Source organism: Gossypium arboreum, chromosome 8 (assembly GCF_025698485.1).
Source record: "Gossypium arboreum isolate Shixiya-1 chromosome 8, ASM2569848v2, whole genome shotgun sequence".
NCBI classification, from domain to species: domain Eukaryota; kingdom Viridiplantae; phylum Streptophyta; class Magnoliopsida; order Malvales; family Malvaceae; genus Gossypium; species Gossypium arboreum.
Window position 1 is genome coordinate 33089756 of NC_069077.1, and position 24967 is coordinate 33114722.

Below are 24967 nucleotides of genomic sequence, written 5' to 3' on the forward strand. Positions count from 1 at the left end.
GGGGGGATCACACACCTTCTCTCTTTTTTTTTCTTCCCATTTCTTTATTCCTAACCTTAGTTTATTGTTTCCTCCCATAATGCACCAACACAACATGTCTATGACATGTTTTGCCCATCCTCCTTTGTCATGGCCGGCCACCACTTATAAAAAGAGGGGTATTTGACATGCAAAACCATTGTTTTGCATGCATGATTCAATTAGTCATCACACATTTCCCCATCCTACTTTCAAAGTTTACTACTAGGTCCTTTTTAGTGAAATTCACATTTATAACCCTAAATCAAAACATCAAAAATGTCACACACGAATTAACACATATTATAGACATCAAAATGAATATTAAATTATTTTTATGCCTCGGTTTTGTGGTCCCGAAACCACATTCCGACTAGGGTCATTTTAAGGCTGTCACACTTTTGTTTCGCAACTCTTTCACTTCACGTGCTAGGATACGAATCGGTTCTTCTTTATAACTCATATTGGCTTGAATTTCAACCTCTGATGGACTAATTACGTGTGACGGATCAGATCTATAGCGTCGAAGCATCGAAACATGAAAGACGTCGTGAATCTTTTCAAGTTCAGGGGGCAAAATCAAACGATACGCAATTGGACCGACTCGCTCGGATATCTCATATGGCCCGATGAACCTCGGACTCAGTTTGCCCTTACGGCCAAATTTGAGTATCTTTTTCCAAGGTGAGAACTTAAGAAACACTTTGTCTCCCACCCGATACTCAATATCCCTTCGTTTCAAATCGCATCGACTTGACGATCGATCTTGCCTTGGACTTTCACGTATTATTATTACTTTCTGTTCAGCATCTTTAATCAAATCCACTCTGAAAATTTTGCTCTCATCGAGCTCGGTCCAAAACAATGGCGTACGGCATTTACGCCCGTATAGAGCCTCGTAAGGTGCCATCTTAATACTTGATTGAAAACTATTGTTGTAAGCAAATTCAATCAAAGGTAAATACCGCTCCCACGAACCACTAAACTCGAGGATGCAGCATCTCAACATATCCTCGAGTATTTGAATTATCCGCTCGGATTGACCATCGGTTTGTGGATGAAAAGCGGTGCTAAAATGCGACTTGGTACCCAAAGCTTCTTGCAATTTCTTCCAAAATCGTGAGGTGAATCTCGGATCTCTATCCGACCACGATAGAAATAGGTACCCGTGTAATCTCACAATCGAGAGAAACATACAATTTAGCTAATTTATCCATTGAAAAATTCGATGCGTCGGGGATAAAGTGAGCCGACTTAGTCAATCTATCAACAACGACCCAAATCGCATCTTTCTTACTTGCAAACACGGCAACCCGGATACAAAATCCATCGTGACTCGTTCCCATTTCCATTCGGTATCATGATCGGTGAAGCAAACCCGTAGGCACTTGATGTTCGCCTTCACTTGCGACATACTACGCTTCCGAAACAAAATCGAAATGTTTCGTTTCATACCATGCCACCAAAAGCGGCGTCTCGGATCGTTGTACATTTTCGTACTCCCCGGGTGAATTGACATTCGGCTACAATGAGCTTCGTTCAGAATCATCGAAATGAGTTCTGAATTTCTTGGAACACATAACCGATTTCTATACCTCAAACAATCGTCATCATCAATTTGAAACTCGGATTCCACATTCGGAACACATTCAGCCCGTTTTGCAACCAACTCATCGTCGACTTTCTGAGCTTCACGAATTTGATGAACCAATAATGGTTTGGCCTTTAATTCGGCTATTAACACATTGTCGGGTAGAATAGACAAGTGTACATTCATCACTCGTAAAACAAGCGGTGATTTTTCGACTTAAGGCGTCGCAACCATATTAGCCTTTCCGGGTGATAATCAATGACCAGCTCATAATCTTTCAACAACTCAAGCCAACGCTTTTGTCGTAGATTCAAGTCTCTTTGAGTCATCAAATATTTGAGACTTTTGTGATCCAAAAATACATGGCACTTCTCACCAAATAAGTAATGTCGCCTTATTTTCGAGGCGAATCGATGGCGACTAATTGAGATCATGGGTCGGATAATTTTTCTCATGTGGCTTTAATTGTCTTGGCGCATAGGCCACAACTCGACCTTCTTGCATCAATCGCAACCTAACCCAAGTAGGGAGGCGTCACTATAGATGACAAACTCTTTGCACGATTAATTTGCACTAAAATTGGAGCTTCCGTCAAATAAGTTTTCAGTTGATCAAAACTTTTCGACATTTTCCGTCCATTCGAACTTAACATCTTTTGAAGTAGCCGTCATGGCTGTGGCTATCATCGAGAAACCTTTACAAACCGTCGGTAATGTAAGCAAGTCCCAAAAACTCCGACCCTCGGTAATATTTCTCGGAGGCTTCGGTTAAGTATGGCTGAAATTTTGCTCGGTTAGACTCGAATACCGATCTGAGATACCACATGACCCAAGAAGCTAACCTCTCTAACGAACTCACACTTGCTGAACTTAGCATATAACGCTTATCCGTAAAATTTGCAACACTAATCTCGGTGTTCGGCATGTTGGTCTCATCTCTTGAATAGACCAAGATGTCATCAATGAACACAACTACGAACCGATCCAAATCTTTATGCGAAGATCCGATTCATCAAATCCATAAATACCGTAGGGGCATTAGTGAGCGAGCGGCATCACTAAGAACTTCGTAATGACCGTACCTCGTTAAAGCGGTTTTGGAGTGCGTCCGAATCTCGAATCCATATCGATAATAACCCGATCTCAAATCTATCTTTGAAAACATTGAGGCTCCCTTTAGTTGATCAAACAAATCATCAATCTGCATAGCGGATATTTATTCTTTATCGTCACTTTATTCGGTGACGATAGTCAATGCACAACCTCATGGTTACGTCCTTCTTTTCACAAACAATACTAGTGCACCCCAAGGTGAGAAACTTGGTCGAGTGAAACCTCTATCCGTCAACTCTTGCAAGCGAGCTTTCAATTCCTTTAACTTTCGGTTGGTGCCATACGATCTGAGCTATCGAAATTGGTGTAGTCCAGTACAAGCTCAATACCAAACTCTACTTTCCGAACGGTGGTAAACCCGGTAATTCTTTGGGAAAAACACAGAGTATTCACAAACCACCGCCAGATTAGGGTTTCTTTTCCAATTCCTTGTCATCAAGTACATACATAAGGTATGCTTCGCACCCTTCCTTACATATTTACGGGCCAACATTGCTAATATTACGGTGGCAACCCTTTAAGTCCGTAGACTCAACTCGGATTATCTCGTTATTTGCACCTCAAATCAATAGTCTTGTTTTGCAATTCACAAATGCATCGTGCATGGTCAACCAATCCAAACCAAGAATAACATCAAATTCATCGAACGGCAAAAGCATCAAGTCCGCCGGAAAATAGGAACCTCGAATTACTAGGGGGCACTTCTTACACACTTTGTCAACAAGCGCGTAACGACCCAAGGGATTTGACACCCGAATTACGAACTCGATGAGACTCAATAGGTAAAGTCTTCTTTGGATGCTAAGGTTTCGCATATATAAGAATGAGTAGAACCGGGGTCAATCAAAGCAATCACATTAGTATCAAAGAGAGTGAAAGTATCGGTAATAACATCTGGCGAGGAAGCATCCTCGCGTGCTTGGCGTATGGCATAAGCCCTAGCGAGGGCCTTGAGCCTCGGATTTGGTCGTAGCATCTCTAGATCCTCTCGACCGCCACTAGCATTGCCGTATTCCTAGATGGTCTACCCGAGCGGTGGTAACACCGGGTTTCCCACTTTGATTTTCGTTCGTTCGAACGGTCTCGGGCAATCTTTGATAAAGTGGTTGGTGACCGCACTTATAACGAGGCGGTCATGGAATCTACAACTCCCGAGTGCCATTTACCACAATATCGACATTCCGCTCGTCCCGACGATCATTTCCAACACTGGCGATGAAGTGACTCGTGTGCTCCGCAAGTCGTCGCGATCTCGTCTAGAGAAACCGAAGTGTCCCTTGACCGGCCTAAGTCATTTCTAAATTTCTTCGATGGTATGGGAAGGGCTTCCCGAAGACCTCTTCTGAAACTCCTTTGCTCCCATATCAGCTTTTCTTTTCTCCATACTCGGCTCCTCGGCTTTACAAGCTCGCTCAACAAGTACCACAAATTCTCGGTTTCCAAGATGCCAACATACTGACTTTATATCATCATTTAGTCCATCCTCGAAACGCGTTACACATCACGACTTCGAAGAAATGCATTCTCGCATATACTGGCTAAGCCTCATAAATTTTCGTTCATAGTCGATGGCAGACATGGAACCTTGTTTAAGTTCAAGAAATTCCTTCCGTTTTTGGTCAATGAATCTCGGTGATATACTTTTTACGAAACTCGGTTTGGAAAAACTCCCAAGTTACTTGCTCTCTGGGCATAACGAAGTCAACGTATTCCACCAATAATAGTCGAAATCACGTAGCAAGGAGATAGTACACTTTAGGCACTCATCGGTGTGCAAGATAGCTCATCAGTACCCAAATAGTGTTGTCAACAAAATTCAGCTTGCTCGGCATCATCACTATCCGTAGCCTTAAACTTCGGTAGCCCGTGTTTTCGGATTCTATCAACTAGGGGCTTATTTGACCTATTTGGTCGATTCTGGGAGGCATTGTAGGTCTTGGGGGTTGTGTTTGTTGGGAATGTAGGTTGTGGAACAGTAGTATTAGTTGAATGTATTGGTTAAACCAATCATTCATCACGCTATAAAAGCTTGTCTAGCTTCATCATTCGGATTACTAGCATTAGGTTGAGAGTCATGCCGTATTTGTTCCTTATCTTGGAAGCGGCGCTACACTCTCAAGATCATCGACTACCGCTTCGGTCGGGATTGGGATCCATTACTATAAATAAACACATTTGCAAATGTAAAATCACCACACTATCAAATAATCACATAAAATGGCATGTATAGCTAGACCCAAATGCATTACGGTAGTCCTAGAATCGACTAAACCGTAGCTCAGTAACAGGAGACTTTAACTAATAAAGCGTACTAATTGGCCCGACCAAAATTCTAGAAAAATTTTGTGGATGGAAATATGAGTCTAATTTAGGGAAAAATTACCAAACCGATTTTCGAGCTTTGAAACTCAAGATATGATTTTTAAGGCGATAAAGATGCAATAACAACTTTGTCTCGAAAATTTTAAATGGATGTGAAAATGATTAAGTCAAGTTTGTGTGCACCTTGTGTTCGACTCCCAGAATGGACTCGCACGGGTGTTACAATTTTATTGGTATCGAGCTACGGTTTAGTCAATTCTAGGACTATCGTAATGCGTTTGGGTCTAGCTATACATGCCATTTTATGTGATTATTTGATAGTGTGGTGATTTCGACGCTTGAATTTGTGTTTATTTATAGTAATGGATCCCGATCCCAACCGAGCAATAGCTGATGATGTGGAGAGTGTGCGCCGCCCCGACACATGGGACAAAGCGGGGACTCTCAACCTTGTTGCTAGCAATCCGAATGATGAGGCTAGGCAAGCTTTCTATAGCGTGATGAATGATTGGTTCAACCAATACATTCGAACTAACACTACTTGTTCCACAACCTCCATTCCCGACTAATACAACCCCAAGACCTACAATGCCTCCAGAATCGACCAAATAAGGTCCAATAAGCCCCAGCTGATGTAATCCGAAAATATGGGCTATCAATTTAAAGCTACGGATAGCGACGATGCCGAAAGCAAGCTGAATTTTGGTTGACAACACTATCCGGTACTCGATGAGCTATCTTGTACACCGATGAATGCCTAAAGTGTACTATCTCCTTGCTACGTGATTCGCCTACTATTGGTGGTGTACTCGACTTCACAGCCCCGAGAGCAAGTAACTTGGGAGTTTTTCCAAACCGAGTTTCGAAAAAGTATATCATCGAGATTTATGGATCAAAACGGAAGGAATTTCTTGAACTTAAACAAGGTTCCATGTCGGTTACATCGACTATGAACGAAAAATTTGTGAGGCTTAGCCAGACGCTGCGAATGCATTTCTTCGAAGTCGTGATGTAAACGCTCAAGATGGATCAATGATGATATAAAGTCAGATGTTGGCATTTTGGAAATCCGAGAGTTTGTGGCTTTGTCGAGCGAGCGTGCAAAGCCGAGGAGCTCAAGATGGAGAAAAGAAAAGTCAAGTGGGAGCAAGGGAGTTTCAGAAGAGGTCTTCGGGAAGCCCTTCCCACGCTTATCAAAGAAATTTAGAGATGGCTTAGGCTGGTCTAGAGACACTTTGGGCTTTTCTAGACGAGATCGCGATCGACCCCGTGACCACACGAGTCACTTCGATCGCCAGTGGTGGAAATGATCGTCGAGAGAGAACGAGTGCCGATGTTGTGGCAAATGGCATTCGAAGTTGTTCCGTGACCGCCTCGTTATAAGTGCGGATCAGCTTGACCACTTCATTAAAGATTGCCCAAGGTTGTCTCGAATCAATGTAGATCGAGTGGGAAACCGGGCGCTACCATCGCCGAGGTAGACCATCTAGAAATACGGCAATGCTAGTGGTGGTCGAGAGGATCTAGAGATGCTACGACCAGATCCGAGGCTCGCGCGCCCGCTAGGGCTTATGCCATACGCGCACGTGAGGATGCTTCCTTGCCGATGTTATTACCAGATTACTTTCACTCTCTTTGATACTAATGTGATTGCTTTGATTGACCCCGGTTCTACTCATTCTTATATATGCGAAACCTTAACATCCAAGAAGACTTTACCTATTGAGTCTCATCGAGTTCGTAATTCGTGTCAAATCCCTTGGGTCGTTACGTGCTTGTCGACAAAGTGTAAGAAATGCCCCTAGTAATTCGAGGTTCCTGCTTTTCACGGACTTGATGCTTTTACCGCTCGATGAATTTGATGTTATTCTTGGTTTGGATTGGTTGACCGTGCATGATGCGGTTGTGAATTGCAAAAGCAAGACTATTGATTTGAGGTGCGCAAATAACGAGATGATCCGAGTTGAGTCTACGGACTTGAAGGGGTTGCCACCGTAATATCATCAATGTTGGCCCGTAAATATGTAAGAAAAGGGTGCGAAGCATACATTGCGTATGTACTTGATGATAAGGAGTTAGAAATAAAACCCGAATCATGCTTGGGTGGTTTGTGAATACCCGGATGTTTTTCCCGAAGAATTACCGGGTTTGCCACCTGTTCGGGAGATAGAGTTTGATATTGAGCTTGTACCTGGGACCACACCGATTTCGATAGCTCCGTATCGTATGGCACCAACGGAATTAAAGGAGTTGAAAGCTCAGTTGCAAGAGTTGGTGGATAGAGGTTTTGCTCGCCCGAGTTTTTCACCTTAGGGTGCACTAGTGTTGTTTGTGAAAAAGAAGGACAAAACCATGAAGTTGTGCATCGACTATCGTTAGCTTAATAAAGTGACAATAAAGAACAAATATCCGCTATCACAGACGATGATTTGTTCGATCAACTGAAGGAGCCTCGGTGTTTTCAAAATAGATTTGAGATCGGGCTATTATCGCCATGCGAATCCGAGATTCGACATACCCAAAACCGCCTTGAACGAGATATAGTCACTACGAGTTCTTAGTGATGCCGCTTGGGCTCACTAATGCCCTCGCGGTATTTATGGATTTGATGAATCGGATCTTCGCACCATATTTGGATCGGTTCGTAGTTGTGTTCATTGACGACATCTTGGTCTATTCAAGAGATGAGACCAAACATGCGAGCACCCGAGATTAGTGTTGCAAATATTACGGATAAGCGCTTATATGCTAAGTTCAACAAGTGTGAGTTCGGTTAAGAGAGGTTAGCTTCTTGGGTCATGTGGTATCTGATCGGTATTCGAGTCGAATTCGAGCAAAATTTCAGCCATACTTAGCTGGAAGCCTCCAAGAAATATTACCGAGGTTCAAGCTTTTGGGACTTGCTTACATTACCAACGGTTTGTAAAAGGATTCTCGATGATAGCCACACCCATGACGTAAACCGCTTGAGAAAGAGGTCAAGTTTGAATGGACGGAAAAGTGTCGAAAAAGTTTCGATCAATTGAAAACTCATTTGACTAAGCTCCAGATTAGTGCAGCCCCGATCGCAAAGAGTTTGTCATCTATAGTGACGCCTCCCTACTTGGGTTAGGTTGCGATTGATGTAAGAAGGTCGAGTTGTGGCCTATGCGTCGAGACAATTAAAGCCACATGAGAAAATTATCCCACCCATGATCTCGAATTGGTCGCCATCGATTCGCTTTAAAGATATGGCGACATTACTTATTTGGTGAGAAGTGCCATGTGTATTCGGATCACAAAAGTCTCAAATATTTGATGACTCAAAGAGACTTAAATCTGCGACAAAGACGTTGGCTCGAGTTGTTAAAAGATTATGAGCTTGTCATTGATTATCACCCGAAAGGCTAATGTGGTTATGGACGCCTTAAGTCGAAAATCACCGCTTGCTTTATTTAGCTATGAATGTACACTTGTCTATTCTACCCGACAATGTGTTAATAGCCAATTAAAGGCCAAACCATTATTGACTCATCAAATTCGTGAAGCTCAGAAAGTTGACGATGAGTTGGTTGCAAAACGGGCTGAGTGTGTTCCGAACAAAGAATCGGAGTTTCAAATTGATGATAAGGATTGTTTGAGGTTCAGAAATCGTCTGTGTGTTCCAAAGAATTCGGAACTTATTTCGATAATTCTGAATGAAGCCCATTGTAGCCGAATGGCAATCCACCCGGGGAGTACGAAGATGTACAATGATTTGAAACGTCAGTTTTGGTGGCATGGTATGAAACGAGACATCTCCGACTTTGTTTCGAGATGTTTAATATGTCAACAAGTGAAAGCGGAACATCAAATGCCTTCAGGGTTACTTCAGCCGATCACGATACCCGAGTGGAAATGGGATCGAGTCACAATGGACTTTGTGTCCGGACTGCCATTGTCAACAAGTAAGAAGGATGCGATTTGGGTTGTTGTTGATAGACCGACTAAGTCGGCTCACTTTATCCCCGCATGCACGGATTTTCATTGGATAAACTAGCTGAATTGTACGCTTCTCGATTCGAGATTACACGGGTACCGATTTACTTGTGTCGGATAGAGATCCGAGATTCACCTCGCGATTTTGGAAGAAATTGCAAGAAGCTTTAGGTACCAAGTTGCATTTCAAAGACCGCTTTTCACCCCAAACCGATGGTCAATCCGAGCAGATAATTCAGATACTTGAGGATATGTTGAGATGTTGCATCCTCGAGTTCAATGGTTCATGGAACGGTATTTACCTTTGATTGAATTCGCTACAACAATAGTTTTCAATCAAGTATTAAGATGGCGCTTACGAGGCCTTGTACGGGCGTAAATGCCGTACACCATTGTTTTGGACCGAGCTCGGTGAGAGCAAAATTTTCGAGTGGATTTGATTAAAGATGCTGAAATGAAAGTAAAAGTAATCCGTGAAAATCAAGATAGCCTCCGATCGTCGAAGTCGACGCGATCTCAAACGAAAAGACATTGAGTATCGTGGGAGATAAAGTGTTTCTTAAAGTTTCGCTTTGGAAAAAGATACTCGATTTGACCGTAAGGCAAATTGAGCCCGAGGTTCATCGGGCAATATGAGATATCCGAACGAGTCGGTCCAGCTATGTATCGCTTGATTTTGCCCCGAACTTGAAAAGATTCACGACGCCTTTCATGTTTCGATGCTTCGACGCTATAGATCCGATCCGTCACACGTAATTAGTCCATCGAGGTTGAAATTCAAGCCGATATGAGTTATGAAGAAGAACCGATTCGTATCCTAGCTCGTGAAGTGAAGGAGTTGCGAAAAAAAGGGTTCCGTTAGTAAAAGTGTTATGGCTCAAACACGGGATGGAAGAAGCTACTTGGGAACCCGAGAACTCTATGAAAGAGCGTTACCCAAACCTATTGACCGTAAGATTTTCGGGACGAAAATTTCTTAAGTGGGGAGAGTTATGACAGCCAAAATTGACCCTAGTCGGGAAGTGGTTTCGGGACCATCAAACCGAGGCATAAAAATAATCTAATATTCATTTTGATGCCTATAATATGTGTTAATTGTGTGACATTTTTGATGTTTTGATTTAGGGTTTTAAATGTGAATTTCACTAAAAAGGACCTAGTAGTAAACTTTGAAAATAGGATAGGAAATGTGTGATGACTAGTTGATCATGCATGCAAAAATGAGGGTTTGCATGTCAAATTTCCCTAAACTAAAGCCTAGTGGCCGCCATGACAAAGATTATGGGCAAAACATGTCATAGACATGTTTTGTTGGTGCATCATGGGAGGAAACAATAAAATAAAAAGTTAGTAATAAGAAATGAAAAAAAAGAGATCATCATTCATGTTCTTGCTAGCCAAAACTAGGAAGGAAAAGAGAGAAAGAAAAGCTTCATCCTTGGGTTCTTTTTGGCCGATTTGAAAGGAGAAAGGTTGAAGATATTCGCCATACTTGCATCTAAGTTAAGGTATGTTTGATGATGTTCCATGAGATGCATGCATGTTTTAGTTGTTAGCTTGAGTTCTACCTAGCCCCATGGTCTAAATCTTGCTATGTGATAGAGATGATACTCGCCATGGATGTATCATTCTTGCTTGGTGTTGATGTTGTGTTGATGAGATATTAAGTGATTTTTGAAAACCATGTTGAAATTTGATTAAGTGGGGTGAGTATGGTTTTCGACTATAAAAGATTAATAAGGGTGATGGTTGTGTTTCATGCTAAACTTAGATAAATAATGGTAGTTTGCTTACATCTTGATATCTATGAGTTCCTTTCTTGGTTCTACCATAGACCCACGAAGTATATGTTTATGTGGTGTTGTTGGAGATTATGATAGAAGCTAATGAGTGAGAGTTTGATAGATACTATGAGGTTAAACTTCATGAGATTGTAAGCTTGTAAGTTGGATGATGAAATTCATACTTTGTGAAGGTAAATGGTGTGGAAGGAGCATTCGCCATGATGAAAATATATGAGATAGTTATAATCAACTTGAGATTCTACCTTGCACCTACATGTATATATGTTGCACATGATGTATTGGTATGACATATATACTATCTCAAGGTATATATTTGCATATGATGATGTTTCGTTATGAAATAAATGATGGATGCGTATTGAGTTACAATATGGAATGCGTTAGTTAGTAAAATGTATGCTGTTTTTGTGTGGTATTATGTATAATTGGCCTCAACATGGACATGCATATTCAGCCACATGAAGGGGGTTAGTGTGCATGCATTCAGTTAGAGGCAAGCATATTGATGCCTATTCTTGGCTTGGAAAATTCGCTAAGGAGAGTACTAACTAATGTGTTGAATTCGATTCGTGATTTCGTACACATGTGACTCTAATGTCTAATGTATATAAGGGCTAAGTACCTTGAGCTTCACTTTGATGTTTGAATGAATTGTATTGAATTGCTTGTTGTGATTAAAAATTGTGCATGACCATTGTGTATTTGAGCTAAAGGATGGCCATATGACCATTTAAACTCCTTGTCATATTCGCCATAAGCTATCATAATGAGATTTTAATAAGTTAAATTTGTGTGAATTAGCTCAAGAGCTTAGAGGACCACAGTTGGATAAGGAAAGGAAAAGTGATCGAATAGCCGTCAAAATCGCTCGACAACATCCGAGGTAAGTCTTGAGTAATGACCCTACTTGAATTATATTGAAATGATTTGTCATATTATGGCGGACAACCAATGTGCGTAGGGACTAAGTTATAAAGTCAATTGAAATCATGCTTTTGTGTGTGGCTATTGAGCCGAAATTGGAAAGGTTTGATAAATGTTTTGTGTTTGAGCCTTAGTAATGAGAATGAAATATGGATGTGTCGTGATTATTGATATATGTGTACATGAGCATTTGAATGATACCCGGGCTAAGTCCCGAAGGCATTTATGCTAGTGATTACATCCGGGCTAAGACCAAGGCATTCGTATGAAGTTGTTATATCCGGCTAAGACCAAGGCATTTGTGCAAGTTACCAAATCCGGGTTAAGACCCGAAGGCAATTGTGCTTGTGGTTATATCCAGCTAAATTCCGAAGAGACTCGGTTTGAAGGTGAGCATTTTGGTGCTGTAATAAATTCAATTAATACGCTCGAAAAACCCATACGATAAGGTATGTTTACATGTGCATCGGAAAAGTCGATCCGTTTGAAATAGTATTCGTTCAATCGACTAACGAACTTTCGGCTCTTAGATAGGTTGATACCTTGTGTGTATATGTTGATGAAGTGTGAAGTAAGTATGATTATGAGAATGTGTATTAATAAAGTGATTCATTTAGCTATGTGAATGTAATACTTTAGTCAAAGCTGATTTCATTACTTGAGACTTACTAAGCATTAAAATGCTTACCCGTTGCTTTGGCTCTCTGTTTTATAGATTTTGCTCGTTAGCTATCGGATTCGGGATCATCGAAGTCAAGTCATCCACACTATCAAAGCCCCCTTTTGGTACAAATTTTGGTTAAACTTTGAAATGGCATGTATAGGACTACTCTTTCGTTTGTTGGTCATAGACCCCTTTGATTTTGTATAAATTTGGATAGCCATGCGAAAATGGCTTATATACACTTTGGCATGGTATCATAATCATTTTGTATGTTGTTCATTAAGAGGTATGGAAATGTTTGGAAACGATTAGCCATTGGAATGGTTAATCATGATCATTCCTTGTGCCATGTATGCTAAAAGGGCTAGTTGAATCAAAGAAATTATGAAGTAGGTAAAGGTTACCTTGAAAACAGATGCTGACAGCAGCAGTGATGTGGATGTGAAAAATCACTAAAAATAGTAGGAATGGTATTAAATAGTGAATAAATTATGTAAATGAACCTTGATGAATCTACTTTCATATGGAAGAAACGAAACGGTCATATGAGTTATATGTTAAAAGATATTAAAGTTTTCGTGAAATAGGGCCAGAACGGTTTCTGGATCCCCTGTTCCGACTTTGGAAATTCATTGTAAATTAACCAGAGATAATTAGGAGTCATTACATATATGTATAGATTCCTCTTTGAGTCTAGTTTCTATAGAAACAAACGGCATCAGTATTGAAGCCCTGTACAGGGAGATATCCAAGTCGTAATTCGCAAAGGTCAGTGTAGTCGATCCCTGTAACAGGGGAGACTTTAACTAATAAACTGTACTAATTTTCCTGATCAAAAATTCTAGAAAAAATTTTGTGGATGGATATATGAGTCTAATTTTAGGGAAAAATTACGAAACTGATTTTCAAGCTTTGAAACTCAAGATATGATTTTTAAGGCGACAGTGATGCAGTAACCAGCTTGTCTGGAAAATTTTAAATGGACTGTGAAAATGATTAAGTCAAGTTTGTGTGCACCTTGTGTTCGACTCCGGTAACGGACTCGGGTACGGGGTGTTACAAAGGGATTCCAGCACAACAAAAGCATAGCATTCATATAGCTAAACGGATAATTTCATATGCACAAATTCTCAATATCATACTTACTTCACATTACCAACCCTTATGTTCATACACAAAAGATCAACTTAGCCGAAGGCCGGTAGCTCGTTTATCAACTGAGCGAATACTTATTTGTAAGGGCTCAACTAATTCAAAGCACATATGAAACATACCTCATTGTTGGGATTTCACAGGCATATTAACTGAAATTTTTACAGCAAGTTCATTCATTCCCGAATCACGTACCTTCGGAGTTTAACCGGATATAGCTACTCGTTCAAATACCTTCGGGACATAGCCCGGTTATGGTAGCTCGCACAAATGCCTTCGGGACTTATCCCAGATTTAGTAACTCACACAAATTCCTTCGGATCTTAGTCTGGATTTAGTAACTCGCACAAATGCCTTCGGATCTTAGTCCGGATTTAGTAACTCGCACAATTGCCTTCGGATCTTAGTCCGGATTTAGTAACTTAGCACAAAGCCTTCGGGACTTAGCCCGGACATCATTCAAAGAACCATGCACACATATATCAATAAATCATGACACATCCATATTTCATTTTCATTACCAAAGCTCAACACAAGACACTTATCATATTTACAATTTCGGCTCAATAGCCACATACAAAGAGCATGATTTTGATTTACTTAAGACATAATTCAATCGAATCATAATTTAAGTTCCATTACTCGAAAACTTACCTCGGATGTTGTCGAACGATTTCGATGGCTATTCGACCACTTTTTCCTTCCCTTTATCGGATTTAGTTCCCCTTTGCTCTTGAGCTTAAATTGACAATTAAATTGATTTAATCATTTGAGTATCAAAAAGAGGAACTCAAGGTACTTAGCCCATATATATTCATTAGACATTAAAGTCACATATGTACAAAATCATGAATCTAACTCAACACAATAGTCCACACTCTCTTTAGCCGATTATCTAAGCCAAGAATAGGCATCAATATGCTTGCCTCTAACCGAATGCATGCACACCAATCCACCTCATGTGGCCGAATATGCATGTCCATGTTGAGGCCAATTATACACTTAATACCACACATAAATGGCATACATTTTACTAACTAACGATTCCATATTGTAACTCAATACGCATCAATCATTTACTTCATAACCGAAACATCATCATATGTAAATATATACCTTGAGATAGTATATATGTCATACCAATACATCATGTGCAAACATATATATATATATATATATATGCAAGAGTCGAATCACAAGTTGATTATAACCAAATATAAACATATATCCAAAACACAAATCTTACCTATCATGCAATAAGCATAAATCATGCTTATGGATATACCATGGCCGAATACATCACAACACCATACCATTTAAATTTTGGTCATGGTTAAACAAAGAACTTAATGTCTCACTCAAAAATGCTAAAAAGAAAATCCAAGAGTCATCAATCCACCATCACATGTATCATTAACAAGCTTCATATTTAGCATGCAATGGCATTAACACAAAATCCACCTTGGCGAATATCATCCCAATGACATAGCAAAGTTTTGAACCATGGGCTAATTAGAACTCAAGCTAGCAACTAAAAACATGCATGAATCTCATGGCACAACCTCAAACATACCTTAATCTAGATACAAGTATGGCCAAACCTCCTCCTAATCCTCTTCCAAACCAAACATGAAGCAAGAACTCCTTCCTTCTTCCTTAGAATTTTCGGCCCAAAGAAATGAAAAAGGATGAACAAAATTTTTTTTTCTTTTTCTTCAACTCACGGCAATGGGGGGTAACACTCACACATTCTTTCTTTTTTTTTCTTTTCCATTTCTTTATTACCCATACTCATTAATTTATTTTTTCCTCCCATGATGCACCAACATAACATGTCTATGACATGTTTTGCCCATAATCCTTTGTCATGGCCGCCACTAGCAATTAAAAAGGGGAAATTGACATGCAAGTCCTCCTTTGATTACATGCACTATTAGATCCTTATAGATTAGCCTATCACATTTCAAAAGTGTCACACAAGTCCTATTGACTAAATTCACATGAAATTTACTAAATCGAAACTTAAAACTTTTACACATTCATAATCACATATTTTAGACAATAAATATTGTATTCAAATAATTCGGTGACTCGGTTTAGCGGTCCCGAAACCGCTTTCTGACTAGGGTCACTTTAGGGCTGTCACATTTCTTCTTTGTAACCTATTCGGGTAACCGCTAAAGGTCCGGCATGGTTTTAACTAGGGTAGGCTCTCAGAGTTCATTACATATGGTTTGGTTCTAGAGTTAAGGTACCTGAACTGGCAAATTCCTCGATCCTCACCCATTATACACTCCTATGAATCGAGTTCAGTTTAGAGGAATACTTTGCCCTATGTTTGTACGAAGTTCAATACCCCACGAAGACATATGTACGGATGTATCCCGAAAGCGATTCACTATCCTATACAGAGGTGAAAACCTCACGAAGGAATAGCTTCTCACTCCCACTTAAGAAAGGTAAAATGGAATGATTATGCCATGCAATATGTGAAAACATACAAAGAGAAACTCTCAAACCAATAAAACATATGTATTAAATCACTATGTAATCCCAGATAATAAAGACATTATTTACCACGAAAATAAAACATGAATGATGAAATACAAGGAAGGGATCGTCAATTTAAACCGAATTATCATTTTTTGACAAAAAGAACAAAAAGTAATCACTTCACAGCTCAACTCTCTTATTCTTGTATCCCTAATGGAGTCGCCAAGCTGTTGAAACCTTTTTTTTAAAATCGACTTGTTATTTTAAAATAAAAATGGAGTCGCTACTAATCCTTTTTATAAGGTGTGATCGGGTCACCTCGAAACTTAATCATTTCAATAAAAAGGGTAGATTTAAAATGATAATTTTTGGTCTATGAAATCCAAGATATGTGCCTGAGAGTCGGCTACGTACGAGGAAGGATTAGCACCCTCATAACACCCAAAATTGGTACCTAGTTGATTACTTGATGTCTTAGTGTCGAGAATTGAGAATTCAAAGAAAATTTAAAATACGATCCCCTTCTTACATGATTTGATTAAAATATCGCTAACTAAATTAAATTTTATGGAAATGACCTTCTCATTTCGAGTTAATTAAGAAAAAAATAATGTCCCATAAGTTAGGGCACAATATCTCAAATCCTCAAAAACAAGAATACTCATTATTTGATTATTACCTAAGTCTTATGTGTCTTGAATTTTAGATATGATGTTTGGTTATTTCGATTCTAGGAAGAGGTCATACTCTGTAAGTTAGGAGCATGACTCTTCGAATCCCAAAAATAGCAAACATTGTCTCGGTTTTAATTATTTATTTTTATGTACTTGCGCTAAAAAGCGAATGAATGTATGTAGCAATAGTTACAATGTATGATGATGGAAAATTATGATATTAACAAAATAACAACATTAATAATAAAATAAATTGATAATACTATAGTGAATACAATAATAAGAAATAATAATAACAATAAAAAATATTCAATTAATAATACTATATGATAATAATGATAATAATAATGAAATAATATAAAAATGTATGATAATAATATAATTACATAAAATATTGATATTTGAGCAAATTTTAACCAAAATAATATTAATTAGCAACGATAATCACTTAATAGTATTAATAGTATCAATAATTAAAAATAAAGGGCCAAAATAAAATAATCAAAAAATTCATGGGCGAAAATATAGATAGCATACATTATAAATGCTAGAAATTAAAAAAGGGAATAAAGGGCTAACTTTAATAAACATAGGACTAAATTAAAATTTAAAAAATTTAAAGCATGAATTGCAAAATAAAATAAAATAAAATAAAGAAAAGGGTAATAAAAGAATAAATTGAAAATATAACAAAATTAAAAGCCTAAATTAAAAGGAAACTTAACATAAAGGATTAAACTAAAATGGGATAGAAAAATACAGGGATTCAAAAGGCAATTATTCCAATCATATTTAGACATGTCATTCCCTTAGTGGGTTTATAGTAGGTCAAGGGACTAAACTGCACAAGAATAAAAAAAAGGGGTAAAAATAAAATAGAATAAAAAGATGCAGGATGAAATTAAAAATAGGCAAAAAAGTGGAAGGGCCAAAACAGCAAATAGCCCCTTCCTTCAAAAACACGAGGATCTTGGGAGGGGTTGGGATCGATTTAGGGCCTAGTCGGAATAGTGGCCTCGAGACCATAGATTCGATGTTAATAAAATTATTTTATTATTATTTTGATGTATTAGCATGTTTTTAAGAATACGTGAAAAATTTGGTAAGTTAATTTTAGTGTTTGGAAGTCTAATTGAGAAAAATGACTAAATCGCATAAGTGCAAAAGTCTTAAATTGATAGCTAAAGGTGTTAAATTGCCATGAAACCTAAATTGGGGGTCTTTAAAGGGAAAATAGACCCTTGGAAGAAGGCATAGCCGGCCATAGAGTCAAAGAGGAGACAAATTTGTCAAAATTTGGTGAGTTGGTGACCAATTTTGTCTAGATTAAAAATAAAATAAAGGGAAAAGATATCATTTTTTTCCCATCTTCTTCTTCACTGAATTTTCAGCAAATTAAGGGTTTGAAAGCTTGAAATTTTTCAGCAACTTGAAGCACTCACAAGTAAGTGATTTTAATGAGTTTCTTGAAGATTTTTACATTTTTGAACCCCTTAAAGCATGAGCTTTTAAATGAGGGTGCTATTTTGCAAAATGATTGGGAGTCTAGGGTTTTGCCGTGAGAGCATCTAGGGTGTTTTCTAAAATTTTATGGAAGGATATGAGTCTTGAGTGTCTTATAAACAACTTTTGTGAAATGTGTTAGCAAGAAAACACGTAAAAGGACTATTTTGCATAAGTTGTAAAATAGATGATAAGTGTGTGAAATAGTGAGAATTTGGAGTTGTTATAAGAGTAGAAAGGGTTCGGATAGGCTTAAGGTGTGAAGAGATTCGATAAAAAAATCGATTTTTAGGCTTAAAGGTAACATGATCATTTTGCAAAAATATAGGGGCAAATTGGTCATTTTGCCCAATTATGAATTGTAGAGTGCCTAGATTGATAAAGTGACTAAATAAGTGCGTTTTTTTATTATAGATCAAGAAATTCCGAATCCAAATCTAGACCGAGGGAAAGCCAAGCAAATCGACTAAATCGACTAGTCGCCACATTTTGTAATTCGAGGTAAGTTGTATGTAAATAATACAACTACATTGCTTATGTATGTTTTGAATTGTATTTGAATTATTATAGCATGAATTACCTGATTTTGGAAATGAGATAATATGATGAGAATAGAGATAATAGAATTCCCGAATAAACCTAAATAAATAAATCGGATATTCATGCCATTACATTTGGGTCACTCGTGTGAGCTATTATAAGACATGTCTGAGACATGCATCGGCCATATTATGAGAGCCAGTGTAAGACCATGTCTGGGACATGACATCGGTATTGAGACGAGTGCTAGTGTAAGACATGTCTGGGACATGCATCGGCCTCGAGACAGAAGTCAGTGTAAGACATGTCTGGGACATGCATCGGCTACGAGATGATAGTCAGTGTAAGACCATGTCTGGGACATGGCATCGGCATGAGATATGAGCTAGTGTAAGACCATGTCTGGGACATAGCATCAGCACTTTACCCCACATTTAAGGCTATGAAATATCCAATAGCATTCTGAATGGTTCAACGGTGAAAGTTTTTATTTCTAGTTAATGTGGAAAGTATAACCGTGTTGTGAGTGATACAGGTACCTATTTGGTATGTATAAAATGTGAGCCACATTATATGCTATATGACGTGTATTGAATATTGAAGAGTAAGTTTTTCTTATGCCCACTTGTGTATCATGATACTTGTTGATGAAGGGTAAAGTATTGTTGTATAATTATTTATATGCAACTTACTAAGCTTTATGCTTACTCCCTCTCCTTTCCTTTTTCTTATAGTGTCGCCTATCTAGATCAAGGATCAATGGAAGTTAGAGATATCGATCACACTATCAATCGAAGCATTTGGTATAGTTTGATTTATATTTTTGAGTATAGAGAACTAGACTTATGTTTTGTGTTAATATTAACTTGGCCAAATGTGTTGGCTCGAGATAAATCCCTCATTTTGTATTAAGCCTCGAATAATGACTAATGTTCATTTTTATTTGTATGGAATGAAGTTATTTTCATGGTTGAGTAAAATGCGTAAATGGAATATTGTCTATTGTGGATGATATGGTCGTTTGAGATAGTCGTATATTGGATTTGGTGGTTATTGTGCAGGTTGTGTAAGCAAGGGCGGCAAAGAGGCTTGGTAAATAGCCTTATATTATCCATAGGGGTAGACACAAGGGCGTGTATCTAAGCCGTGTGTGACACATGGTCAGCCTCATGGGCGTGTGGTCTGGCCGTGTGTCCCCTGTACGTAAAAATTTCAAGTCTGTATGCATGATAGTAAACACACGGGAAGAGACACGACTGTGTGTCTCAGCCGTGTGAGTGACAAGGCCTAGCACACGGGCGTGTGCCATGGTCGTTTGATATTTTGGGTATACTAACGTCAGAAATAGAATATCCATGTTTTTGCACACGGATTAGGACACGGGCGTGTCATGGCCATGTAATGGACACGGGTCAGGCACACAGGCGTGTGCCAAGCCGTGTGAAAACCCTTCTAGGTGTGCATTTAGAATTAATTCCACAAAGGGGAAGGACACGAGCGTGTCCTTGTTTTGATTAGGCCGTGTGTGACACACGGGCCATTAGCTCTACCAGGTAGAAATGGTCACACAGGCGTGTGCCTCTGTGTCAAGTGTCAGTTTTCTATAGTTGACTTAAGGGCTTGGGTTGATCTCGGATAGTTTCCTACGGTCTATTTGGGGATCGTAGGCCCATGACAATAAGCTTAATGTAGAAATTGAAAAAGCTTTTAATTTGAGCAGAGTTTTGGTGACTCGGAAATGTTTGTTAGCATGAGTTTAAAGTTAGGTAATACCTTGTATTCCGTCTCGACGAAGGGTTTGGGTGTGAGGTGTTACACGGATATTCAGGTCGGCCCCAAAACAATGTCGTTTTGGACATTTTAAGCTACTCGCCAAAACAACGCAAAATGACGTTGCATAATACCCTTAAATAAGTAAAAAAAACAAAAAAAAAATTCAACCTGTTTTAAGAAAAAAACTCTTCTTCCATTTTTCTCTCTCTCAAAGCTTCCCTTCCTTTTGGCCATAGGTCCGTCGCATGTCCGCTGCGGCCACCGGTCATCGACAATGGCGACACCTCCTCTGGTGGCCGAAAATTTCCAAAAAACCCTTTTTGCCCCTCTTATCATGGGGAACATAGATATGGGGTTAAAATCCCCAAAAACTTAGCCAAAGTTCGACCAAAAGTAGAGAAACCTTTCGGTTTCTCCTCTTTTTCGACAAGGCCCTTGACAGAACCCTAGGGGATTCTGAGGCTTCTCGAGTCGGAGACAAGGGCACTATGACGGCTTGAGTATTATAGGTAAAAAACTTGAATCTTTTGTTATTTATTTTTTCTTTTTATATTTTTTCAAAATTTAAAAAAGGCAAAAAAAAAAAACCTTCTTTAAACTTGTTTTTTTTCTTTTTGTATTTTTTTAATCTTTTTTTTGTTACAATCCATTTTAGGCTTTTATAGTCGAAATATATTACAAATAATATTATATTTTTTCTTCTTCTCTGCTTCTTTGCCTCTGTTTCTCTATTTTTACAGGTGGTGGTGGCAAAGACAATGGGGTGTTAGGCCTCAGATGGCACGCATGCTAACGTGGCGAGAGAGCGATGCTAAAGGGAACTTAGGGTTTTCTTCTTTTCTTTAGGTTTTGAGCTTTTGGGCTATTGGATTACTAGGCTTTAGTGTTTAAGTTAATAAATTAAGTCCTGGGCTTGTAATTTAGAATGTTAGTGGACTTTTATTTATTTGTTTGTTTTAACTATTTTTGGACTTGTTTTGTTTGGGGTTGGGCCAAATGAATTTGGACTATTACAAACATAATTGATTAATAATTAGTAAGAAATTCAAAAGAAGAAAATTAAAAAAAGGTTAACAATTACAGAAGAAAAATTCTTGTTGTATATATTTTGAATTTTTTCTAAGTTTCCTACAAATAAGTGTGTAAATTATTTTAATCCACTCAAAATGATTTTATTATATCTCAATATTTATGTGCTTGTAATTCTTTCACAAAAAAAATATAGATTTAGGTACAATCTTAAAAATGAAAGCCTGATACATGTATTCCAACCTTGCCCTATTGGCTGTTTTTAATGTATTTTATCAGTGTTCCAGTCATGTGTTTGAAACACAAGTTATTAATTAAACTGTTTAACAAGTGACTCAATCAACATCATCTTATTTTCGCAACCATCTTTACTATTTACAATTTTGAAGTTGATATAATCACATCAACAAATTAAATTAAAATTAAATATCAAACCAGATAATGAGTCTGGAATAAAGAAACGTGTAAAGATCACAACCTAGAAAGGGAATGAATCTGAGGAATGATATCCCCTTCTTCATATACCAAAAAAAGAAAGAAAGCATACATCCAAAACAAAATTTACCATAAACAAAACCAGCTGATTTGAAACAAAGAAATAAAACTAGTGTGATCTAACAAAAGCATGAGGGAACAATCTTGGGAGGATCGAATTTTTTGCTTTTACAATAAGTGCATACATTCCATAGCAGGGGATATGAACCAGAGCCAGGGCAAAGTACCTATACAAATGGAAAGAATTTGGCATTCATCAGATTCTTGTATTAACATGCTTTTTTTTACTCTAAACAGGGACAGAAAACGAATTGAATTGTGTTAGCTCGTCACATTACCATAAAGGAGCCCATGGCGTATTAAGCTCCAGGAAAGGATATGGCCACCTAGGAAAGTTGCAGCATATGTTAGTACTCGAACCCGAAACATGAAGAAACCGGTAAATCTTACCGACGGCTAGAATCGAGAAAGGAACGATACGTACCATGTAAAACCGCAGGCATGAAGAACCCATTGGAAAACAACATACAGACAGCTCCATTGAACGAAATATGCAAGCCGGAACCAAGGAAATGGCTGACACAATAAAATATGAGATTCCATTAGTTCCATAACTTGTCAAGTGTGGAAGCAGTTTGGGGACGGTGCAAAACTTACAAGGCTATTAAGAAGGGTATCTAGGATAAGGAACATAGCATTCAAAGTGTGCATGCAACCCATTAACTGTGATGGAAGAAATAAACAGGAATTACTTACTAGAATTACAACATTATGTAACCACTATTGCTTAATACATTTCCATAAGAAGAGATGAAATAAATGAAGTTCAATCCCACCGTGTTAAGGCCAAGGTGCGAGTTTGATAAAAACGGGACGATGACGCACCAAAATACGATGTCCGTCAGGATGACAGCTCCGGCACAAGTCTGCAGATGAAGGAAAAGTGAGTAAATTAGCTGCCTACAGGGAAGGACAGACCTGATATTATAGGCCTTTAAGACTGACCTGATATATAGTTTGCATAAGATATCCCCAAAATCCTGCCCTTCGCTGAAACTCCTCCTGAGCGTGGTGACTCTGCAACTTGATTTTATCCCTCACATTGTTTTCCTTATAAGTTCCAGAGTTTTCAGTTCTACTCTCTTCCACATCACTTTTCAGAAACTCAGCCCTTGCACCATTTTCAGGCAGAGGAGTATTTAAGCACACCCAACACCCATAAGCAGAAATGACAGTCCCCAGCTACATATGGGGCATATTATATGTTAGTGTTTAAGAAGGTCATATACATGAAAAGCAGATACTAGGAGAAACGGGGTTCAATGTTATTTTAATCTTTACATACCCCAAAATAGACCATAACCAATGCAAATGTCCACCTGCAGATTTGTTGCATCACCAGGTTAGCTAAAGGCTATGGAATTTTAGTATTTTACATTCTCAGAAAAAAAAAAAGAAAAATAGTAAAAACCTTGTTGGTAAAAAATGTACAACTTAAGAATGAAGGAAAACTCTTCAAAGCGTTAATGTAAAAAAATAAGAAGAAGAAGAAGAAGAAGAAGAAGAAGAAGCAAATATGTGACCATTTAGTGTTCTTAGATTAAAGTATGGAAAAGCAAAAACAAGAAGGCAAGTTTGGAGATGATCTTACTGAGTGTAGAAATAGAAAGCAAAAGCTCCTCCCTCAGAGGCAATAACCTCACACAGTATCCGAGCCGTGCATATAAAAGCAAAAGCTCTATAACATAGAAGCCAACAGGGATTTAAGTTTCTCCACTGTGGCTTCCAAAAATGATTGAAAAATAACGGGTCTGTTTTAACTTTATTGATGATATATGAAGCTAATACAGATGGGGCAACGATGATTAATGCACACACTGGTACTTGCCACCTGAGCCAGTACCCCAAGCCTTCATCGTTCGAATCCGACATTTCGAACTAAGGAGAGGAAGATTTGGGACGGGTAAATAAGTTGGGAATATGATAAAAATGATCGGGGTTTTCCCAGATCTGTCTCAGGCAAGGAAGATTGTATGCTCTTTTGGTGGTCAAAGACAACAATGATAGGAGGTAGTTGTAAGTTACGGAAGTTGACTTGGTAACCTTAGAATTTTATAGGCCCAGTTTGGTTGTTTCAGATTATCTGGCCCATGAAATTGAACTGTAAGAAACACATATTTATAAACATGGAGCCCGGAGGCATATACTTACTCGGTGTAGTAAACGAAGATCGAAGCATCCCATTCGACTATGTCCCACGACAAGAATCCGGCCAACACTGCAAACGAAACAAAACGAGTCAACACTAGCCATCCAGGGTGCACCCCTTTCCAACAACTGGTCCATAGCTGGTTGGAGCCAACGTGAGCGGTGGGTGTGGCATGTACGAACCCATCGGCATCCTGTTGAGCCGCTAGCAGACTCTCGTATACGCTGTCGTCCTCGCATCTAGATGCAGCTTCTTTTCTCCATAAAACCCATAAAGACCCAAGGAAGGCAGCCGCCACAATGCCGAAACAAACGCAATCGTACCAATAGACTACTAGCGCCATGGTCCAGACCCCAAGCCGAGGGTGTTTTGGACCAGTGTCTGCTGCAAAAGAAAAAATGTTAAAGCTTCGAGGAAGAAGGGTATGTAGTGACTTTCATCGGTGTAAATAAAGATGTGGGAGAGTAGAAAATTTGTTTAGTGATTTAGGCGGAGATTTAGCTGTCGGGTTTTGGTAGGAGAATGGTAGTTTTGACTGTCTGGTTTTAGTCTTGGAAACATGTTTACCACGAAAATGTTTTTAAAATATGATGGACAGTTGTTGAATTTGACAAGGGGGAGTCTGCTTGCTGCAGATTAATATTTTAAGCAAGATTAGGTTGAAAGTTTGGAATAAATTACTTCAGCTGCTAACCTTGTAGCATGA

At 38.7% G+C, this 24967-nt stretch overlaps 1 protein-coding gene across 3 annotated transcripts; it reads right to left on the reverse strand.

Annotated features, from left to right (window-relative positions):
• Positions 1-21888: 21888 nt before the first annotated feature.
• Positions 21889-24793, reverse strand: LOC108458218 (uncharacterized). Of its 3 annotated transcripts, none has more exons than XM_017757528.2 (8): positions 23704-24248; positions 23398-23431; positions 23058-23294; positions 22889-22978; positions 22710-22775; positions 22537-22628; positions 22391-22438; positions 21889-22279 (listed from the first exon to the last, which is right to left on the reverse strand). In XM_017757528.2, exons 1-8 carry the CDS (start codon positions 23982-23984, stop codon positions 22162-22164), a joined length of 966 nt encoding a protein of 321 aa, XP_017613017.1. In that variant the 5' UTR covers positions 23985-24248; the 3' UTR covers positions 21889-22161. The 3 variants fall into 3 exon arrangements, with proteins under 3 accessions (XP_017613017.1, XP_017613016.1, XP_052874044.1); XM_017757527.2 differs by lacking the exon at positions 23704-24248 and adding an exon at positions 24264-24792 and having other exon boundaries at positions 21947-22279; XM_053018084.1 differs by lacking the exons at positions 22710-22775; positions 23704-24248 and adding an exon at positions 24264-24793 and having other exon boundaries at positions 21947-22279.
• Positions 24794-24967: the final 174 nt, after the last annotated feature.

Coding starts and splice junctions, on each gene's coding strand:
- LOC108458218 (XM_017757527.2), bottom strand. CDS start 24,604: ATGGCGCTAGTAGTCTATTGGTACGATTGCGTTTGTTTCGGCATTGTG. Junction 23,432..24,263: donor ATCTTCGTTTACTACACCGA/GTAAGTATATGC, acceptor ACAAATCTGCAG/GTGGACATTTGCATTGGTTA. Junction 22,280..22,390: donor ACGCCATGGGCTCCTTTATG/GTAATGTGACGA, acceptor CCATTTGTATAG/GTACTTTGCCCTGGCTCTGG.